Source organism: Gadus morhua, chromosome 4 (genome assembly GCF_902167405.1).
Source record: "Gadus morhua chromosome 4, gadMor3.0, whole genome shotgun sequence".
Classification (NCBI taxonomy): domain Eukaryota; kingdom Metazoa; phylum Chordata; class Actinopteri; order Gadiformes; family Gadidae; genus Gadus; species Gadus morhua.
Window position 1 is genome coordinate 5942899 of NC_044051.1, and position 22719 is coordinate 5965617.

General features: G+C 43.9%; 1 protein-coding gene across 2 annotated transcripts in view; it reads left to right on the top strand.

Moving 5' to 3' along the window:
* Positions 1–22719, top strand: part of fbxo18 (F-box DNA helicase 1) — a 35856-nt gene that overhangs the window by 4909 nt on the left and 8228 nt on the right. For both annotated transcript variants that reach the window (XM_030355273.1, XM_030355272.1), the window contains exons 7-18: positions 737–811; positions 1035–1123; positions 5154–5322; positions 6593–6812; positions 7496–7583; positions 7697–7792; positions 10035–10171; positions 11259–11355; positions 13296–13462; positions 14625–14700; positions 20556–20735; positions 21238–21363. In XM_030355273.1, the coding sequence (XP_030211133.1) occupies positions 737–811; positions 1035–1123; positions 5154–5322; positions 6593–6812; positions 7496–7583; positions 7697–7792; positions 10035–10171; positions 11259–11355; positions 13296–13462; positions 14625–14700; positions 20556–20735; positions 21238–21363 (1520 nt within the window). The remainder of the gene's footprint in view (positions 1–736; positions 812–1034; positions 1124–5153; positions 5323–6592; positions 6813–7495; positions 7584–7696; positions 7793–10034; positions 10172–11258; positions 11356–13295; positions 13463–14624; positions 14701–20555; positions 20736–21237; positions 21364–22719) is intronic.

Below are 22719 nucleotides of genomic sequence, written 5' to 3' on the forward strand. Positions count from 1 at the left end.
TCCTTCTCCGCCCCCTCGCCCCCCTCCTGCTAACCCCACTCCGTTGTGATTGGTTACCTTCCTTGGAGCGCGCGCGCGGGCAGATTTGACCAGGCATATGGGGGCGCGGCAGGAGTACGTCTACGTAGATGTTTCCCGGAAATGTGAACAAATGAATCGCAAACGCTGTCCCGAGTGTTTAGCGCTCTGCACAGCCACCCCAGACTGTCAGCAGGGATTACGTCGAAATGCATGTACGTCATTAATTGACACTTTAGTATGGTTAAACATGACTATCAATCATTATAACAACGTTTATAGGTCATAAAAGTCGAAAAAGCATAATAGGCCCCTTTTAAGGTTTAACGACAAAGAGAGCTAGGATGAGGCGCTACACAATGCCTAGCATTGCTTTTATGTACCAGGACGTTGAACATACAACAAAGTCAAAGGTCAAGGGGGGAGGGGGGCGTGGCTATGCAGAGTCTAGGTGAACCCTGAACAAGTCATTGTTGACTCTTTTTTGCGGAAGCTGGTGAACGCTTAGGAAATAAAAGGAAGTTGTTGAAGATGTACTGTATTTAACACTGTGAAGAGTTCCGCTCTGCCCCTGCCCCTATCGGCTCTAAATATGTCTTTGTGTGTACCGGTTGTTTTTTTTTTCCTCGCGCCACCTTTATTTCGAAAACCATCGTATCAATAATAAGCTTTGAATCATGAATAATTAACGTTGGCTCGTTACTCTCCCTCTCTGCAGGATCCACTACAACATCTTCTACGTCCTCTACCTGATGCACAGCTCCTCCACCTCAATCACCACAGGGCCCAACGGGTGAGGGAGCACACACACGACGCACAAACGCACAAGAGTTTTTCGATTTACTGCATATGCTGCAGTATAACTTTTACAGAATTTCAGGAAAAAAATTGAGAACCGATAGGGGACCAAGCAGCTTCGCTGCTCGGACCCCGAATAACAAACGACGAGTTGTGATTTGAAATGGGGGAATGAATCGATTAAGTGTGTATGTGTGTGTGTGATCTTGTGTTGTCAGTGAGCGCTACCAGCTGACCCATGAACAACAACAGATTCTGAGCCACCGGATCCAACCCGACCAGGTGGTCAAGATCATGGCCTTTGCTGGTACAACTATTTCTATTACTACTACTACTACTACTTATACTACCATCCCTATTGCTATTTAATACTACTACTACTACTATCAATATTACTCCGACTACTACTACAGGGTTTCCGCGGGGTTGTTAAAGGTATTAAAAGGTAGTAAATTAAATTAGCCCAAATTAAGGCCATTAAAAAGTATTAAAAAGTAATAAACAACATCTGACGAGGTATTACATTCCCAACAAGGCCTATGAGTTTTTCGATTGGTGTTATTCAGGCCTATCTCCTTAAATTTCTAAAACTTGCGTGGATTTATTTTTATGTTGCGTTTAGTATCTTGAGATATATAAAACCAACCAGTGTGGAATGAGCCGGGTGCGCTTCTAAAAAAAGAGGGATTAAAAAAGAGCCGCACGTAAATTTCTTAACGACTAACTGACTATAAACGGAGAGGAAAAAAGAGCAGAGCGCACCTGTTAAAAACAAAATAGGGGAGAGCCGGGTCGATTGAAACACTTTTCAGTTATCCGCTTTTTCAAAGATGACGTTACAAATAATTTCAACATTTGATCAACAACTCACATGTGGGTTCTCTTATTTACAAGTGTAATTGAATACATGTGTTGGATTATCGAGCTGTTATTTAACTTTGAACGTAAGTTTGACATTTGTTTCAAACGCCCCGCCTAGTGGGGTCGTTTGAAACACACATGCGAGACGAATGAAACGGCATATTTTAAAAAGAAACTATTGACCTTACTCTTGTTTGTTTTACTCATTTATTTAAAGGTACATTGTTCTTAAATTCTTGCTATTAGGTCTGCTGGAATGTTAGAAAACGTTCAGTATTAAATAAATATTTTGTATTAAATTTGTAATCGATTTTTTTTATTGAAAAGCAAGACAAAGAAGTTTATAAAGGACATTTAATTGTTTGATATATGCAATGGTGAAAAATTAAAGCAAAATGAGTGAAAAACAGCAAAAGCCACATTCGATGTTATTTCGTATTTGGAAACATGAGCCGAATGTTTTTTGAAACCTGCCCGGCAACGGACAACCCAATCAAATTAGTTGTCAAATTGTCAACAACTGATGACATAGGCCGGTACAATTTTCGCCCCCGGTACAATTTTAACGTGACAGAGCTCCTTCCCTTGAGTAAATAATTTGCGTCAAGTAGGCTACGCTCCAAAAATGGCAGGTAAAAAATGCACAGCAAAAAGAAAATATGAAGAGGAACACAGGACGTTTTTGACAGTGGGAGAGTTTATATTTTTTTGTTGAACGTAATGGGAAGCCATTCTGCCTTATATGCCAGGTGTCATTAGCGCAATTCAAGGCTTCAAATCTTCAGCGCCACTTCAGCTCACTCCAGCTTCGACCAGGAATTTCGGAAAGGGACTGAACTTCGCAAGCACAAGTTAATCGCTTTGAAAAGGCAGGCAGAAAAGCAGACACAGATGTTCCAAAAAACGACGACTCTCTCAGAGACCCTAACGCTGGCATCTTATCAACTGGCTTGGAACATTGCACAAGCTTAAAAGCCATACAATGAAGGGGAGTTTGTAAAAAAATGCCTCAGTGACGTTGTTAAAATCTTGTCTCCTGAAAACGACAAACGTCAGACGTCCAACTGTCCCGCCACACTGTTGAACGCAGAATATCGGACATTAACTCCGATCTTCAAGAATGCAAATATTTTAGTGTCGCATTGGACGAGTCTTGCGACATTCAGGACAAGCCACAGTTGGCAATATTTGCACGGTCGGTATCAAGTGAGTGTCATATCAGAGAAGAACTCCTTGACATTGTGCCATTGAAGGACCGAACCCGTGGAATAGATGTAAAAGAAGCGATGATGGCTGCATTTGCGAAAGCAAGTCTCCCGATACCAAAACTGACTGCAATGGTCACGGATGGAGCACCTGCCATGATCGGCTCTTTGAAAGGGCTTGTGGGACTGTGCAGAGCTGACCACACATTTCCAGAGTTTTGGAATTTGCATTGTATAATCCACAGGGAGCAACTCGTCTCTAAATCACTGAATTTAGACAACGTCATGAAGCCCGTGATGGAAATCGTCAACTACATCCGCACACATGAGCTTAACCACAGGCAATTCAAGAATCTCATCGCTGAGCTGGACCAAAGGCTTCCAGGTGACCTGCCGCTGCACTGCACTGTGAGGTGGCTGTCAAAAGGCAAGGTACTTTCTCGCTTCTTTGAGCTTTGGGATGCGGTGAAACTGTTCATGGAAGAGAAGGACAAGGACTATCCCGAGCTCTCTGACCCCAAGTGGATTATGGATCTGGCCTTTTGGGTCGACATGCTCTGCCTCCAACGAAGGCGGTCGCATCTCTCTCTGCTTCCTCTGCTCGCTCCCGGCCCTTATCTCTCCCCTGCTCTTTGTCTCTGTCTCTGTCCTGTGCTGCCTCTTCTCTGCATTCTACCCGAAACCTAAATTACGGATCTGATCGGCTGGTCTCTCAACGCTATTGATCAAATTTTCTCGACGAGAAAACAGGGCCAAGGAGAGCCCGCCTGCCCTGACGGAACGTTCGCAGCGGGATACATGATGGACTCCTGGAAGGAGTGGAGGCCCTTGTGTCTCGCCATACTTTCCGTCGAGGATGTTGAAGACGTCTACATAATTGGGATGATGATAACAGGATTCCTGCTGTTCGGAGGTTGCGGGTTCCTGTTCTATCGCAAAGTTAGTAAGGTGATGGCAGTATATTCGGCTTTTGAGATGCTGCCCACCATTGTGTGATGTTTTTTGATGTGATGCTTATGTGTTGAGGTGTTTTTTTTGCTAATCCCTACACTGTGCCCCCCTTAAAGGAGCATAGTTTGGGGTATTGACAATTTTTTTTCCGCCTCGTTACCCTCTTGTTTAGCTTTTTAAACTTTCTTATCTAACGCGGGCCGCATGGTTCTTGTTGAACAAGCGCCTGACGGTCTCTCCGTCCTGTCTCCCAACACTGTCTTCTATGTTTCTTGGACGGAATGTAACTGGTAATTTCGTTGCTCTGTAACATGTGCAATGACAACAATAAATTCTATTCTATTCTATGCTGCGTCACTTGGACAGACTGAACCTGACCCTGCAGGGTAAGTTACACATGCTGCCTGACCTGGTGCAAAGGGTGTTTGCATTTGTCAACAAACTGAAGCTGTTCAAGACGCATATTCAAAGGGGAGATTTAGCGCATTTCCCCGCTCTGCTAAAAGCCAACGGGCAAGACACCTGCTGCGCCGCCCTGAAAGAGCAAAAAGCCAGATACGCAACGCTGGTTGAAAACCTGCACGAGAGCTTTGTGACCCGGTTCTGTGATCTACAACTGAAAAGGCCACAGATTACGTTCCTCGTCGACCCGTTCAATGCGGAGACAGACTGTTTGAAAGCCCCACTAGTCACGGATGAGGCTGCGGCCGAGTTGGAGATGATCGATCTTTGTGAGGAGGACCAACTTAAACCTGCTTTAAGGGAAGGGACCATTTGAGTTATGGAAAAGTGTGGCAATGGAAAACTATCCCAATGTCAAACGGGCTGCGCTCAAGATAATGTCAATGTTTGGGTCAACATACGTCAGCGAGTCTGTGTTCTCTACCCTTAAACACGTGAAATCAAAGCATCGCTCTGTTCTGACTGACACACGTGAGAGAATTGCTTCGAGTGGCAACAACGGAATACAAGCCAGATTTCAAGAGAATTGTTCAAGGCAAGGAATGCCAGAAGTCCCACTAAGCAACATGCAAAGTAAGAGAAAAACGCTATTGTAAATTGTTATATTTTTGTTTGTGGACTTGGTTGAACTGAGAGTTTGTGTGTGAGGCAGTGCACAAAATGTTCTCTGTGGAAAATTGTTTAAAATTGTTCAAAGCAAGGAATGCCAGAAGTCCCACTAACTAACTAACGATATAAATAACAGTGGTTTGAAATAGATCAAAACATGTGTCTCTGGTCTGTCTCTCTCTCTGTGGTCTCTCTCCGGTCACATTAACTCTTGTGTGTGTGTGTGTGCGTTGCGGTCTCTCCCTGCAGGCACGGGGAAGACGTCCACGCTGGTGCGCTACGCGCAGCAGAACCCCCGGCTCCGTTGCCTCTACGTGGCGTTCAACAAGTCGGTGGCCACCGAGGCCCAGCGCCGTTTCCCCGGCAACGTGGACTGCAGGACGGTCCACTCCATCGCCTACAGCGACGTCGGCAAGAGGTGAGAGACAGACAGACACGCAGACGCAGACACAGACGCGCAGACAAAACTCGTAAGGAAAGAAAACGAAGCGGCAGTAGTTGTTTATATTATTATCACGCACACACACACACACACGCACGCACGCACGCATGCATGCATGCACGCACGAACACACACGCACGCGCGCCCGCCCATGAGAACAAGGAAGGAAGGAAATTGCGGTTAAGCAAATTCTTGGTGCTTCTCGTTTTCCACGTCCAGCAGGATAAGCAGGGCTGCCGACACCATGTGTGTAACCGGGTGATGCTAACTCACCCGGTTACTCTACAACTAATATATCGCCAACTGGGATTACCCAACCAAGGAGCCCGCCTCAATTCGAGGAAGACACTGGGACAAACGCTGCAGGGGTCATACAGTTGACCAATCCAAGCTGTAGTTCTGTTAGGTACCAATCCTATATGTGGAAACACTTGTATGTGTGTCTTTTATAGGAAGTGTATAAGCACCGTTTTTATGTTCCACTTTTTACTGCTATTACTTTTTAGATGCCTTTTTACAGATTTTTCATTAGGTGATATAACGCCTTTTACACTGTATGTTTGTTTTTATGTACTGTATGTGATTGTATGTCTATCTGGACGTTGGAGTCTGCAATCAAGTTTGTTTGGTTGATTGTAACCATAATGTTTGAAAAGTAGAAGGTCAAACTTATTCAGGTGAAACATCACTTTTGGAGTCAAGCTCTTTTCTTCTATAGGCTTTCCAAAAATGAGAACAACAAAGCTACATTGTAATATATATTAACTATTCTACCTCTCCCAGGAATGCTCTCGCTCCCTTCCTCTCTCTCTCAAGCACGCACGCACGCACGCGCAGACGCATACACACAAGAGCACGGAACAGGACGCATTTTTCTGTCCGAGGAGCCCAGACGGCGTCCGAACCGGCATATAGATAAATATGTCTGAGCCCACAGTTAAAGTCCATTTCTTCTCCTGCTAATGACGCGTTAAGGTTTGTGTGCATGAAAGCATGCCTTAATTAAACGACCGCAAGGCATTTTGGAAATGTCAACAGAGGTCAGGGTTCTGACGCACGTTAACGGAGCGCTTGTTGTGCAGAGTCATAACCAATTGAAATTCTCTGAGGTTCTGAGATTCTGGAGGACAGGTAATCTGTGAAATTCATATTACTTTCACTTTCACTTTTGTTGTTTGTTGTTTGTTTACACGTACCCTGTAGTCACCATTTTAAGAAGCGTCCCCCACCCCGTCTCTGTCCCTAGCTACCAACTGAGCAAGAAGCTGGTGCCCAATCTCAAGGTGTTCTCCGTGGCCAAGGTGCTCCCGGCCGGCCGGGGCGGCTTCATCCACGGCAAGGTGGTCACCACCGCCCTCAATGCCTTCATGGCCTCCGCCGACCGCCGCATCGCCCCGCACCACGTGCCAAACACCTTCAAGAACACCAAGGGCCTCGTCCAGACCCTGGACGCCAAGGAAAAGGCGGTACGCTGAACATGTGCGCTCGCAGCGAGCGAGCCTGATCCAGATGATCTCATCCGCTGTTTGTTTGTTTCTATTCTTGGAACTGCTTGAAGTCTCCTCATGTCTGCTCTCCCCAAATTTTGGCATTTTAGTGTGAAAATTTCTCCTTTAGATCTTAGAGAAAAGGTCATCCTTTCCATTGTAAAGAATTCCTTGATTATATCCCTCCACTGTTGAAGGCTTGGAGGCTGAGGTTAATATTTTGGCATCTCCCTCCATGTTTTTCTTAACGATTTCTTAACAATTTTACACCAAATATTCAATGCTTGTTTAATAATTTCATTTTGGCTGTTTTGATGTAATTTATTCCCTTTATCTCCTAATGTAGCATGAAGTGGAAATGTTTTATAATATTTTCTATATCTTTCCATTTCGCATTGTATAGAGGGCAGGGCAGGATGCACACACTGAAAACCTCAATTGCCCTGCAAAAAAGTATTCCCCTTAAATTAGGCACGGATAATCCTCCCTCATCCTTGCTTAACTGCAGTGTTTTTATATTTTACTCTTGGCCTCTTACCAGCCCAGAAGTGTGGGATTTTAAACATGATGCCAGCAGCCATGTCTTTTGCTGACCTTTCGGCAGCCGCGTTGTAGCTCCGCTCTGTCCTAAAGGCGAGTGTCTCCTCGTGTCTCTGTCGCAGGAGTATGTCCGGGACTGTGAGGAGATCTGGAGGAAGATGAAAGACCTCAACGAGAAGAGCAAGGAGGGCTTCCACATGACCCACGATGGTAAGGAGAGTGCTCGCACGCACGCACCCACACAATTACTCACTCACCCACTCACTCACTCACAGGAGCAATGATGGTTGAGTTTTCTCACGTCCAACGGCTGTGTTGCCTAGGTTACCTAAAGCTGTGGCAGCTCAAAGAGCCGAAGCCGTGCCTGTCGGACAGCTACGACGTCATCTTCATCGACGAGGCACAGGACTGCACACCCGGTGAGTCACGTGACCAGGTCACATGACTGACTTGCATTTCCAAATATGGGCAGGTCACATGACCAACTTGCATGTCCAAATAGTGGTGTCCCGGTCACAAGACCTGGTAAATTGTCACAATCAAGTTTAAGTAGAGCCTGTCTAAGTAGTTCGGAGTTACGTTTTACGTTTAAGGCATTTAGCAGACGCTTTATCCAAAGCAACTTACAAGTATGGGAGAAATTAACCATTACTTTTGTGATAACTGAGCATTATCAGGCCTATATATCAGATATATACATTAATATTGGAAAGTAGATAATCGTCTGTTTTTCCAAAAGTGGAACTTGACACGACGCCAGAGAGTCTGTCCCAAACTTATTTCTGGTGATCTGCCCGTGTAAGAATCAAGGGGTCAAGATGTACTGCTGCAGTTGCTGCCTACATACTTAAATGTATGGCTGACCGGCCTTACCTTAAAAGAAGATCTTGCATGCTGTAGGCAATCATACAATATGGAGAATAGCTTGGTGTGCGAGTATAAAAAGAGGCCGGGATCTAATGATCGGCAGTGTCTTTGCAAACCTCACTTGGCTTCGTAGTTGCTTGTTCACGGTTAGCAAATAAATTCTCCTGTCACACTTGATCCGGACTCCTCGATTCCTCAAGCTCCCTTTGTTTAGTTGAAGTGATGGAACTCGTTATTTATTTTCTTCCACACATGTGTCAGAAGAAAGAGAAACAACATACATCGCTGTTGGTGCAGTAAAGGTGTTCATAGAAACAAGTGCCAAGCACTGCACTAACAATTATAAGGTTAACCCCTTCCCCGTATTCAACAGACGGCTAGGAGAAGATGCTACACAATGCTAAGTACTACTTTTAAGTGCAAAGATTAACAACATGCAATAAGTGCGTACATTCAGTGCGAGGACTATCAAAATACAATAAGTGCATAAAAGGGGTGTGGGAGGAGGGTAAGAGAGGAGGCTACGCAGAGTGAACTCTGAACAAGTGAGTCTTGAGTCTTTTCCGGCAGTTCACCAAAGCATAAAATATTTGCACTTTTGGAACTCTATATTTCTCTTCTTTAATCAACCTTTGACCTCCCAGGTCCCTTAGATCATGTAGCATGGGTCTCCTGCACGTTCCACGCACTAGATTAAAACAGAGGGGCGACAGGGCTTTTGCTGTGGCTGCCCCCCGCCTTTGGAGCGAACCGCCGCCTTCAATTAGAGACACTCCTTCCGTCACCAATTTTAAATCTAGGCTCAAAACACACTTCTCCCTGGCCTTTCCTCCCCTTTTATGATTTGTTGTTATTTGTATGTTTTTCATGTACTGTCCTTATTTCAAATCCACTTTAACGTTTGTATATACTGTAGGTCAGGGCTGGGCGATATTGCAAAAAATATTATCACGATTATTTTTTCGATATCGATATTAATCACGATATATAATATTTAAAAAAAAAAAAATATATATATATCTTTTTTTTCTCTTATTTTCATTGTTGTTGATATGCTGTGTGTGTGTGTGTGTGTGTGTGTGTGTGTGTGTGTATTTAGTTTTTTTTTAATTACAAAAAATGAGAGCTGTCAAGCGATTAAAATATTTAATCGCATTATTGTCATAGTTAACTCACGATTACTCGCAAATTATTTTTCTATGCTAAATATCCCTTGATTTTTTTTGTCCCATAATTCTTCTAATTTTAATTCTCTTATCAACATGGTGAAGTGCATCGGCTTGCCTTGTGCAAATGATTTTTTATTGATAACAACATTGGCATATACTGATCAAAACAGGACGATACAAAAAAAGAGCCTATAGTGCAATTAAACGACTGCTTTGAACAAATGTCATTTGAACATAGCAGTCAGGCTACTGCTTCTTTGTTTTGAGCCAATTATTTTTTAAATAAAATAATTGCGTTAATCGCGCGATAATTTTTTTAACGCCGTTAAAATTGGTTTGCGTTAACGCCGTTAATAACGCGTTTAACTGACAGCTCTACAAAAAATATATATATATATCCAGCATTTATGTCTAATGCTTATCGTCGTAATCGACGTGAGATTTATCGCGATTAATAATCGTAATCGAGTTATCGCCCAGCCCTACTGTAGGTATATAAAAGCGGTCTTTGTTCTTTTATATGCCTTTGTTTGCACCGTGGACGCGATTTGGCCAGTGAAAACTGTTTTTAAATGTGCCTTATGAATAAATGGTGCTTACTTTACTTACCTTTTGTGTGCGGCAGCCATCATGGACGTGCTTCTGTCCCAGCGCTGTGCCAAGGTCCTGGTGGGGGACCCCCACCAGCAGATCTACACCTTCAGGGGGGCCGTCAACGCCCTGCGCACCGCCCCCCACACACACCTCTTCTACCTCACCCAGGTACACACACACACACACACACACACACACACACACACACACACACACACCTATTCTACCTGACGCACACACACACCTATTTACCTTTTGTAACGCGGTCCACATTCTATGATCCAACATTCAAAGTGTCTGCCATCATATCAAAAGTAGAAAAAAGAAGCTGTCTGTTTCTACGATAGTCGACACGTCCATCTCTCTGTAAGCTTTTGAGGTTTGAGAACATATCCAGGTAATGGATATGTTCGTAAATTATTAGCGGGCCTGATAATAATACCGGGTTGGTAATTTGGTAGGTGGCAATCAAGCTTTTTTACAGAAGAAATATTTGTTCTGTAAATGTATCCTCCGGAGGTTGAAATTATGTAACGGGCCAGAGTAGACAACCAACGAGCCAAATGTAGAACACAGGCAGCGCTCTCTCTCCTCTCTTCTCCTCTCCTCCTTCCCCCCCTCTCCTCCTCCCCTCTCCTCCCTCTCCTCCTCCCCTTTCTTCTCCTCTCCTCATCGTCTCCTCTCCTCCCTTCTCCCTCCCCACTCTCCTCCTTCCTTCCCTCTCCTCCCCCTCCCCTCTCCTCCCCCCTTTCCCATCCTGCCTTGGCACTTTGGGTGCACTGTGAGTTCAGAGTGCATATTTTAAGAGAAGAAGGAGGATGATGCAGTAATCTTTAAGGTGTTAGTGATTTGTTTAGGTTTGGTCCGTCGCGCCAAGTGCAGCTCTGTGTCTGCGGCTCGTCAAAAATTCCCCAACCGCTGTCTTTCCCACTCCTGCCGCATTGGTGGCCTTTTCAGTTGCCTTCTCCCAGTAGGGGTGGGGGGGGGGGGGGGGGGGGGGGGGGGGGGGGGGTGTGTGTGTGTGTGTGTGTGTGTGGTCACAGTTTCTGCATTTTGCACACACTCCGCACAGAAATGATGTACTTATGACTAAGACAACCCCTAATGTGTGTGTGGGCGGGGGGAGGGGAGGGGGGGGGGGGGGGGGTGTTAGGACACCTTAGCTAGTGGTGCCATCCATCCCAACATCATTAACTAGTCCAGTATTGATCCCAGCATCATTAATCATCCAGCATTGATCTGTCCGTGGGCGCAGAGCTTCCGCTTCGGAGCGGAGATCGCCTTCGTGGGGGCGACACTTCTGCAGGTCTGCAAGAAGGTCCAGAAGATCCTGGTGGGAGGAAACCAGACGGGTACGTGGTCACGCACTCACAAACGCAGGCAGTCACGCACGCAGACAGCTAGGCACGCACGCACGCGCTCACTCACTCTCTGTGTCTCTTACTCCCTCACTCACTGGCTCACTCACTCACTCTGTCTCACTCAATCACTCTGTCTCTCACTAACTCTCTGTCTCACTCACTCTCTGTCTCTCACTCTCTCTGTCTCTCACTCTGTCTGTCTCACTCACTCACTCTGTCTCACTCACTCACTCACTATCTCTCACTCACTCTGTCTCTCACTCTTTGTCTCACTCACTCTGTCTCTCACTCACTCACTCTGTCTCTCACTCTCTGTCTCACTCACTCTCTGTCTCACTTACTCACTCTCTGTCTCACTCACTCACTCACTGTCTCTCACTCACTCTGTCTCTCACTCTTTGTCTCACTCACTCACTGTCTCACTCACTCTCTGTCTCACTTACTCACTCTCTGACTCACTCACTCTCTCTCTCTCTCTCTCTCTCTCTCTCTCTCTCTCTCTCTCTCTCTCTCTCTCTCTCTCTCTCTCTCTCTCTCTCTCTCTCTCTCTCTCTCTCTCTCTCTCTCTCTCTCTCTCTCTCTCTCTCTCTCTCTCTCTCTCTCTCTCTCTCTCTCTCTTCCCCCCCCCCCCCCCCCCCTCCATCTATGTGCTGTCGTAGCCTGGTATGTAAACACGTGGTGGAGGATTATGGAGCCATCACTCACAGCCAGAGATGGAGCAGCCCGTTATGTATACACTTGACTGTGGTGGAGGAATCTGATGAACACTCCCTGTTAGAGTTCAGTGGGTCCCGGGACCAGCTGCTTGGGCTTCAGATCCAGCTTGCGGTTGGGGATTATATGTATGCATGGTTCATCTATGGTGTTGGTTAACATACTCAAGGTTCTCGCTCCATCCCAGGGTGCTGCCAAGATCTGTCCAAATATTGTTGTTACAGCACTTGACCCTCTGGAGATACTCATTCATGCCTTTACTCCAGTAGGCTTGTCTACCGCAATGGCCTTTTAACAGGCCTCCCTAAACAATCACTGAAGAAACTTAAATTGATACATAATGCAGCAGCCAGAATTCTCACAAAAACAGAATGAACGGACCATATAACCCCAATACTAAAATCCCTACACTGGTTCCCAGTAAATTACAGAATCAATTTCAAAGTTCTGCTGCCGGTTTAGCTAATCTATAAATGGGATAGGACCTGACTATCTATCTGACTTGCTTCAACAAGACCAATGAGACCACAGGAACCATAAAACAAGCTGTTGGATCAAAACAAGGTGAAGCGGCTTTTAGCTTTTACGCTGTGGGTCTATGTAATTCACTTCCTGAACACATAAAACGTGCCCAAACTGTTCCCAGTTTTCAATACTGAACTGATTTTAATTGCCTTTTGCTAACTGCCGACTTGCACTCTGTTGTCTGTCCTTTTACCTATATTTAAATGCCTGCCTATCTGCACTTTTAACCTCCATCAGATTTCTTACTTTATTTATTTGTATTTTTACATTTTACTATGATTACACTATGATGATTACGCTGCCTTTTTTGATTGTATTATTTATTTTATGTTTTTATTTATTGTTATGATCATATCTTTTTTCAATGGGCTATATAAATAAACTTACCGTACCTTCTGTACAGCCATAAATAATATATATTGTAAGCATGATGTTAATAATACACCAGTTCAGAGGGTTCCTATTACAATTTACAGCATTAGTTCAATGAGAATCGATTTCATATGCAATCAAAATCGGTATTGCAACTGAGATATCCTGTAGCAAATCGTAATCGGATATTCAATTGAATCCGGACCTTGTGAATCAGAATCAAATCGTTATGGGAAATCGGTGGCGATATCCAGCCCTATTTTTTTGTGTGTGTGTGTGTGTGTGTGCGTGTGCGCGCGCGTCCTTGCCCCCTCCCCCAGGCAGCGTGTTCGGGGAGGACTTTGACCCCGTGGCGTTGGTGCCACTCAGCACTAGCCCAGCCCCCCGCGGCGGCGCGGCCATCTTGTCACGCTGTAACTTCGGCGTGTTCAACGAGGCGGTGCGACTCACCGACCGCAACCCCGCCTGCACGCTCTACTTTGTTGGCGTGAGTAAACGCACACACGCAAATGCACACGCAAACACACACATACCCGACAACACATTTGCCCTCTGGAAATCTCAATCTCGATCTCAAAAGGCCAGAGCAGAAAGACTAAGAAGAAGATTTTTTCCCCCAAGCCATACGGACAATGAATGCATAATTCATGAACTTATTTTTCATTTTTATTTAATCCCCAACCCCCTTCTTTTTTTTTTCTTACTTTTTATTATTATTCAACTCTGCACAGCTGGGAAATGCAGTCGCAATCTCCATTTCACTGCTTTTTGTTCCACAAATTACGCATGTGGAAATAAATTCTTGAATCTTGAATCCCCTCGCCTATGCACTTACATACACACCCACACGCATGCATGCACAAATGCAAACGCACATGCAAACACACACACGCATACCAACGCCTACGCACTTACAAATGGTCTGCATATGGCTGTGAAGAACCGGCCTTGAAGAACAATCAAATACTCACACATTGACTCATGAATAAAAGTTGTTGTTGTTTTTTTGTAAAAGACCAGAACTTGTTTTTCCTCTAGAATTGTCCATCAATCTCACACCCGTAATATACAACTAAAGCTGTTCAATAAAAGCAGGGAATGAAAGTCTGCGTCTCATAAATTGCCAGATCCTGCCCGCTTCCTCACTCACTCACAACACAACGTCATCACTATTGCCCAATGAAATCACAACCACATTGCCATTAGCAGTACACGCAGTTAATGAGCCCAAACCGGTTATATTCCTCCTTAATCTCGAACCGTCCATTGGTTTACTGTCAGATGCATATCCAAACAAACAACTCAATCAGGGGCAGGCACCAGGCATGACTGATGGATGCCTTCGGGGCAGCAGGTGGGTATACTCATGCTGCCTTGCCAGGCTAGAGGTTGGCTGGTAACCGGAGGGTCGCTGGTTCGATTCCTCGGCACCTCCTAGCTTAGTGTCGAGGTGTCCCTGAGCAAGACACCTCACAGACCCTGACTGCTCCTGACGAGCTGGCTGTCGACCTTGCGTGGCTGACACCCTCGGTGTGTATGAATGGGTGAATGTTGGTTAATATTACACGGCCCTTTGAGGGGCCCCTGGTGGTATCCCCTGGCTGTATGAATGCAGTCCGTTCACCCACCTGCCCTCTGCCCCGCTGCAGGGCGTGTCCGGGATCGGGCTGAGCAAGATCCTGGACATCTGGACGCTGAAACAGCCGGAGCACAGCCGCACAGCCAGTAAGACGATCTGTTGCCTGACTGTGGTACGGCCCCACAGGCCCGGTCGCAGGGGCCCCTTAGCCACCTGCCCCCCCGTCACCGTCACGCAATGAAAACAATATCCCGAGTTTGAGATCTCAATCACGGGATATTGCCCAATATCCTGAGAAAGCGAACCAATCAAAATGCGCCATCATAGGAGGTTCACGTATAGCATGTACTAAATAGAGATAGAGATATAGAGATGGATACATAGCTATATATAGAAATAGATGTATTGAGATAGATGATTTGAGAGAGATATATATATATATATATATATATATATATATATATATATATATATATATATATATATATATATATATATATATATATATATATATATATATATATATATATATATATATATTAGGGATGGGCACGAGTAGTAAATTCCAAACTCGAGTGATCGAAGGAATTCCTCGAGGATCATTCGAGTACTCGTCTAATCGAATCTATTTTTAGAATGCAATGCATCTGCAGCAGGAATAGGCCTGATGATGAACGGCAATATTACAAACCAAACATGTAATGCTTATTCTCCATCAAAACAGTCAGAGTTATCAGAGTATTCATTATTTATTTTTGCAAACGTTCAAAACACATTTTACTTACAAAAATGAATATGCGTCTCACAATTTAAATCACGTCGAACCAAGGACTGTAACGGTTGAAAAAAAAAAAACGAAACAAGTAGGCTAACCATTGCAAATAATTTAAAGCTGCAATTAAGACGGCAGCAGATGGACTATGGAAATACTCAGCGTTGTGATCTTCTCTACACGGCCTGGATTACAGGTGCGTCTTGCGGCGGTGAAAATAGCCGACACACTTGGTTGTTGCGGGTCTGCTTTCCCGAACTCACCGTTGTGTTTCAGGAGCATATGTTGCCGCATAGTACTTGTAGCACTCTGGTAGCTCGATTTCGCTTGGCATATTTTAGATTTCACCTTACGATCTCCTAGTTCTTTAAAGTATTTCAATTCTTCGCTGCGCTTTGCTTTAACCGCCATCTCTTAACTTTTTGAATTCTGGCGTGCCTGCACACGGTACGGCACGCGCCACACAGAAATTTGATGCATTTCATTTGCTTTGTGCCCACGGCATGCGTTAGTGGCGCCGCACAAAAAAATGATACATTTGCTTCAAAAAACTTTGTTTGTGTGTGTATATGCAAACTCGAGTTTGCCTGTCCACCAACCGAGTTCATTTGTAACGAGGAGTACTCGAGTAATCAATTCCTCACGCCAATCCCTAATATATATTTATTAATGCTGTCAAGCGATTAAAATATTTAATCTCGATTAATCGCATTAATGTCATAGTTAACTCACGATTAATTGCGAGCACTTTGTCCCATTAACTTTTCTAGTTTTAATGCTCTTATCAACATGGAGAAGTGCATCGGCTTGCTTTGTGCAAATGTTTTTTTATTGATAAAAATAAATTGGCATATACTGATCAACAGGACGATACAAAAAAAAAGCCTATGGTGCAATCAAACCATGAACATACAAACATACTGCCTTGAACATAGCAGTCAGGCTACTGCTTCTTTGTTTTGAGCCAAAGAAAAAAATTAAAAATTAAATAAAAGAATTGCGTTAATCGCGCTAAAAAAAAGGAACGCCGTTAAATTTGGTTTGCGTTAGCGCCGTTAATAACACGTTTAACTGACGGCACATATATATATATATATATATATATATATATATATACACACACACACACACACACACACACACACACACACACACACACACACACACACACACACACACACACACACACACACACACACACACACACACACACACACACACAGTCCCCTCCAATAGTATTGGAACAGTGAGGCCAATTCCTTTATATTTGCTGTAGACTGGAAACATTTGGGTTTGCCACCAAAAGATGAATGGAGACAAGAGATACACATCAGCTTTTATTTCCAGGTATTTACATCTGGATCCGATAAATAACTTAGAAGATAGCATTATTTGTAAAGGAACACCACATTTTTATGTGAGCAAAAGTATTGGAACAGATAGATTTAAAATAAATTTAAGTAAATGAGACTTGCGCCTCGTTTCCACATACGTATGTTTTTCGTATCCGTGCTTCCGTAAATTTACGGAAGGAGTCGCTAGTGTTTTACGTACGGACATGAATTTATTTACGGACAAAAGATGGGGGAGCGTATGATAATGGCCGTTTATAGGAGACCGGTACTTTGGAACATGAGGATCGACATATACAGAGATAAAAACAAAACCAACCGGACTTGGAAAGAGATCGGTGAGGAGTTGGGCCTGCCAGGTACTTACATGTTTTGTGAAAAACATAAAAACTTTCATACGGTATCTCCGTAAAACGACGGCGAAAGTTAAATTTTTTGAACGTATATTACGGAAATACCGGACAGAAATTTTACGGAGGGGAGGAGTCTCGGAGGAAAAACGTACATTACGGAGAATCACATAGGAATGAATGGACTTTCGGTCGGAGACGGTTGGATCGCATACGAGAATGTACGTATGTGGAAACGAGGCATTACTATTTTGTTGCAGATCCTTTGCTTGCAAGAACTGCATCAAGCCTGTGACCCATTGACATCACCAAACTTGTGCATTCTTCTTTTGTGATGCTTTTCCAGGCTTTCACCGCAGCCCCTTTCAGTTTTTGTTTGTTTTGGGGGGTTACACCCTTCAGTCTCCTCTTTAGCAGGTAAAATATATGCTCTAGGGCAGGGGTACTCAAGTAGAAATGATGAGGGGCCACAAAATTTTTTTTCAGTGACTCAAGGGGCCGGTCGGTATACGTGTGACTGAGGCCGATGTATGCTCTGTTTTAGACGTAACGCGTAAGCACGTAAGATACATAACCCCCCCTTGCGCGGTAAAATATCCCCCCTTACGTGCTTAAGTGCGTCGGCCAAAATTCCTGACTATGCGACTAAAACACTACGGCCCTACGCAGCTCGCAAAGACTGTGATTGGCCAGCTAACCACATCCTTTCAGGAGTCTCACATTTCCGGTTTTACAGCATAATAGCGCCATTTTTAAAAGGCCGTGACAGAAGCGAATGAAGAATTTTGAAGAAGGAGAAGAAGAAAACACAAGAACGAATTATGATAATTATAAATATAAACAAGCCAGCAATTTCCACTTCCACGCCCGCAGATTCATTCGTTGCTCCCCCTACTGTTCTGGCGGAGAATCCCCTTGCAGCACGCGCAATCCTTAAGGAACCTTAAAGGAACCGTAAATCAAAACTTGTCTAAAACAAGTCCCTTGTGTAAATTACGTGCTTACGTCTCTGCGTCTAAAACGACCCTAAATCGGCCTTGACTGCTGCTGAGATGGACTGTCTGCCTCGAGTTTGGGAGGGCTGGAGCGGTCTGTGGGCTGGAGTGCTATCTGTTTATCGTTGCAACCCCCAGCCTCGTATTTCAAAATAAGAGCGACCAGCGCGATTTTTATTTTATTTTTATTTTTTTTATAATTAAAAAAACTTTTCAAAACAGCTCGAGGGCCATTAATAGACACCCCGCGGGCCACAAAAGGCCCGCGGGCCGCTACTTGAGTATGACTGCTCTAGGGTTTAAGTCTGGAGATTGACTTGGCCAGTCTAAAACCTTCCACTTCTTGCCCCTGATGAACTCCTTTGTTGTGTTTGCAGTGTGTTTTGGATCACGTTTCTTGTTGCAGGATGAATGATCTTCCAATCAGTTTGGTTGCATTTTTCTTTAAATTGGCAGACAAGATGTTCCTGTAGACTCCGAGTTCATTTGGTTGTTGCATTCCTGTGTTACATTATCAATGAAGATTAATGAGCCCGTCCCAGAAGAAGCCATGAAAGCCCAAGCCATGACTTTGTCACTGTACTTTTTGGCAAAAATCCAGCCTGCCGTTCTTATTCTTTTTGCCAATGAGTGGTTTGCATCTTCTGGTGTAGCCTCTGTACTTTTGTTCATGAAGTCTTCTGCCAACAGTAGATAATGATACCTTCACTCCTGCCCTCTGGAGGTTGTTGCTGATGCCAACAACAGTTGTTTTAGGGTCTTTCTTTACAGCTCTCACAATGTTTGTCGTCAACTGCGGTTGTTTTCCTTGGTCTACCTGTTCCATATCTGTTACTTAGTACACCAGTGGTTTCTTTCTTCATTACATTCCAAATGGTTTTACTGGCTATTGCCAATATTTGTGCAATGGCTCTGATGGATTTTCCATCTTCTCTCAGCTTCACAATTGCTTCTTTTTAACCCAGACAGCTCTCTGGTTTTCATGTTGGTTACACCTAACTATAATAATTATAGTCTGCACAGGCAAAACCCAAATCTGAAACTAAGCATAGACATTCAGCGCTATTTATTGTTTGAAATCATCAATGTAATAGGACACACCTGGGCAACAAAACACACCTGTCTGTCACATGTTCCAATACTTTTGCTCCCCTAAAAATGTGGCGACCCTTTACAAATAATGCTATCTTCCAAGTTATTTATCGGATCCAGATGTAAATACCTGGAAATAAAAGCTGAAATGTGTATCTCTTGTCTCATATTCATGTTTTGGTGTCAAACCAAATGTTTTCAGTCTACAGCAAATATAAAGGAATTGGCCTCACTGTTCCAAAACGATTGGAGGGGACAGTATATAGATTAATATAGGTACAAAAATGCGAAAAAACCTTAACTTATTTGACTTGGCTACTATGTTCTTTCCTCCTATGGCCCTAACGTCCATCTATCCAGCCTGCTTCTAGGAGGACACGCATCCCGAGTGCTCCTTGCATGGTTGAATGTGTGCATGAATGGGTGAATTTTGGCAATATTGTAAAGCGCCCTAACCTTGCTGGTTAGAACAGCGCGGTACGGTAGAGTGGTGGAAAATAACCGAGTTCTATCACTTTGACTAACTAAGAGAGCAAAAGAAATCGAGGGGTCCGGAGCAAGTATGACAAAAACACTTTATCGTTAAAAAGGCAACAACAAAGCTGAGTAGTTTGCAAAGCCCTGCCGGTCAACAGATTCCGGCGTCCTTTTTATCCAAACATAAAAAGCTGTTTCTTGTTTGGGGTGTCCGCCCACGGCCATTCAGTCATAGATTCCTTTAAGCAAGTGGCCAACAACGCTAATCTTAAACGCCAGGCTGAGGTCAACACGCATTGACCCCATAGCCTCTGGCTTCTGGGGGGGTTCTAACTTACGCTCTGACCCCAGACTCCCTGGCAACGTGTTAAGCCTTGGATTAGAATCCAGAGGCGTTTCAGATGTTTTCTACCATTAGATATTTAGGCCTAATAATAATCATGGTTTACCATAATATATAATCATTAATTTCTTCCATAGTAGCAGCGCGCTCTGAGCTCTTTTGATGTCACCAAGTCACAGACAAAAGGGCGGGTTTTCAAACGGCTTGTAACGACTAATGGCACTCGCACCTGGTGGGGTAATGTCACCTAGGGCTGGGGCAATTCATCGAATTTTGATCGCGATTAAGATTTTAGCGTCAAACGATCACTAAACTAATGTAATCAGTTTTTTTTTTGTTTTGTATTTTACAAATGTTTTATAGAAAGTTCAGCTGGATACATATCTGAACATTATATTTGATTTGAACATTTTCTATTCGACCATTTTGTGTATTTTTTTTTTCTCAGTTAAGTGTTTTCGAGAGAGACACGCTGAATAAACACATGATGTTTTCAAACTCAATAACATAATCGTTTGACTAATCGTGATTTCAATAATGACCAAAATAACCGTGACTAGGATTTCCTTCCATAATGGAGCAGCCCCAATGTCACTCCCCCCTGTAACTCTCCCGTTCAGACATCAAGGACCCCTTCATCCGGTCGTTCGGCAGCTACCACGGCCTGCAGGCGTACGCGCTGCAGTCGGAGGATGGCGAGCTGGAGGCCAAGCTGGCCGTGGTTGAGAAGCACTCCCAACGCGTCCCTGAGCTGGTGGGCCGCCTACGGGCCTGTCACCGCGACGACGGCAGTCAGGCCGGTGAGGCCCGCGAGGGGAGGGGCTGGGGGGAGGGGGGGGGGGCTGCGTGTGCATACATGATTCCGTACCATTAACATCCATGCATACATACGTATGTAAGTTATGTGCATACGTACATACATGCAAATTAACATACATGCATACCTGTGCATACCAGTGCATGAGTGCATTCACGTTTGCACCTGGGTGTGTGTGTATGTGTGCGTGCACGTGTACTTGCATGCATGTGTGCAAGCATGCACGCATAATCTCTGTTGGGAGCGCATGCATGCTAGAAACACGCTCGCACTCGCACTCGGGATTTTGTGTGTTTTGGGAATGTTACAATACAAAGATTACCGCCTACCGTGACGTGTGTGTGTGTGTGTGTGTGTGTGTGTGTGTGTGTGTGTGTGTGTGTGTGTGTGTGTGTGTGTGTGTGTGTGTGTGTGTGTGTGTGTGTGTGTGTGTGTGTGTGTGTGTGTGTGTGTGTGTGTGTGTGTGTTTTCCTCTCTCTCCACAGACTTCATCTTGAGCACGGTCCACAAGGCGAAGGGTCTGGAGTTCAACACGGTGATGGTGTGCGACGACTTCGCACGGATCCCCTGCTCACGACACCACCTGACCCAGTTGTCGGGCTTCAACTGGTGTGAGTGCTAACGCGTGTGTGTGTGTGTGTGTGTGTGTGTGTGTGTGTGTGTGTGTGTGTGTGTGTGTGTGTGTGTGTGTGTGTGTGTGTGTGTGTGTGTGTGTGTGTGTGTGTGTGTGTGTGTGTGTGTGTGTGTTTGGGTCACTAGCGGTGCCAGGATTTTGATTGCGGGTGGACCTCCAGAAAACTGGATGGGCCTGTTAAAATATGGCAAAAAATAATACACCAAAAGACTGAAACAGAATTATATCTTTGGAGGATCTGTTTCTCTCTCCATTTATTTACCTAGCACGGCGCGCAGGGAACTGTCCAAAATTGTTTAACTGTCTCTTATAAATTCAGAATGACATACATACGTATGTATGCATTGTATGTATGTATGCATGCATGCCTTGACATTAAGCTTTTTAAGTTATGTTTTACTTGCAATAGGAAAATATTCTTGCCCAAAATGGAAAATGTAGCCCTAGTAAGAAAATGTGTAAAACCAACAAGTATTTGTTGAATTATAATAAATTATTCAAATACAAAACATAACAATTATGGCTGCAAAGCTGTCAAACTTGCAAGCCCAACAGAAGAATCGCTAGGGCCTCACAATTAATTAATTAATTAATATATTCATATAGGGTCAAATACAGCAATCAGAATAACAATTTTTATTTTTCTTTCTTTTTGGTGAATATTTCAAACTATTAATTGCATCCGGATTTGCAATAATGCTGAATTATCATCAAATAATCATCAGTAAGTAACAGCCCACCATTATGGGGTCAAAACAGTCTCATTAATAATGAATGCACAGAGAAGGATTCACAAATTTCTCTTCTCACAAATACATTTCAATGCAAACGCAAATGGATATCGGTATGTATAAATATCAAATAAATTCATACACATAAATAAGTTTCACAAACACATTTCTGATCCACACACAAATGTGTCTTGTTTTAAATACATGTAAATCCATAAATATATGAATTAAAAAAATATTTTCAATTTTCATCAAAAATGTATTTGGACGTTGTTACATTTACATACAAACTGTTAAACTTGAATTTACCAGCGCTTTTCATTTGTGAACTTGTTTGCATTTGTGTGTGAACTGGTCTGTATTTATATGTGGATTTTTGAGACTCTCCTGACGTGGCTGGATTCACAAATGCATTTTTTTCAACAAGGAACTCTCTGTAGCCAAACAGATGCCGCCCTCGTTTTCAGCCAATCACATGACTGCAGTCCTGACCTCAAGGTCAAGGTCAAGGTTCAACTTTATTGTGCCTGTGGGGAAATTTGTCTTGGGCACAGTGCATCATTGCTTTCTTGACACACACATAGTACAACAGAAAAGAAACA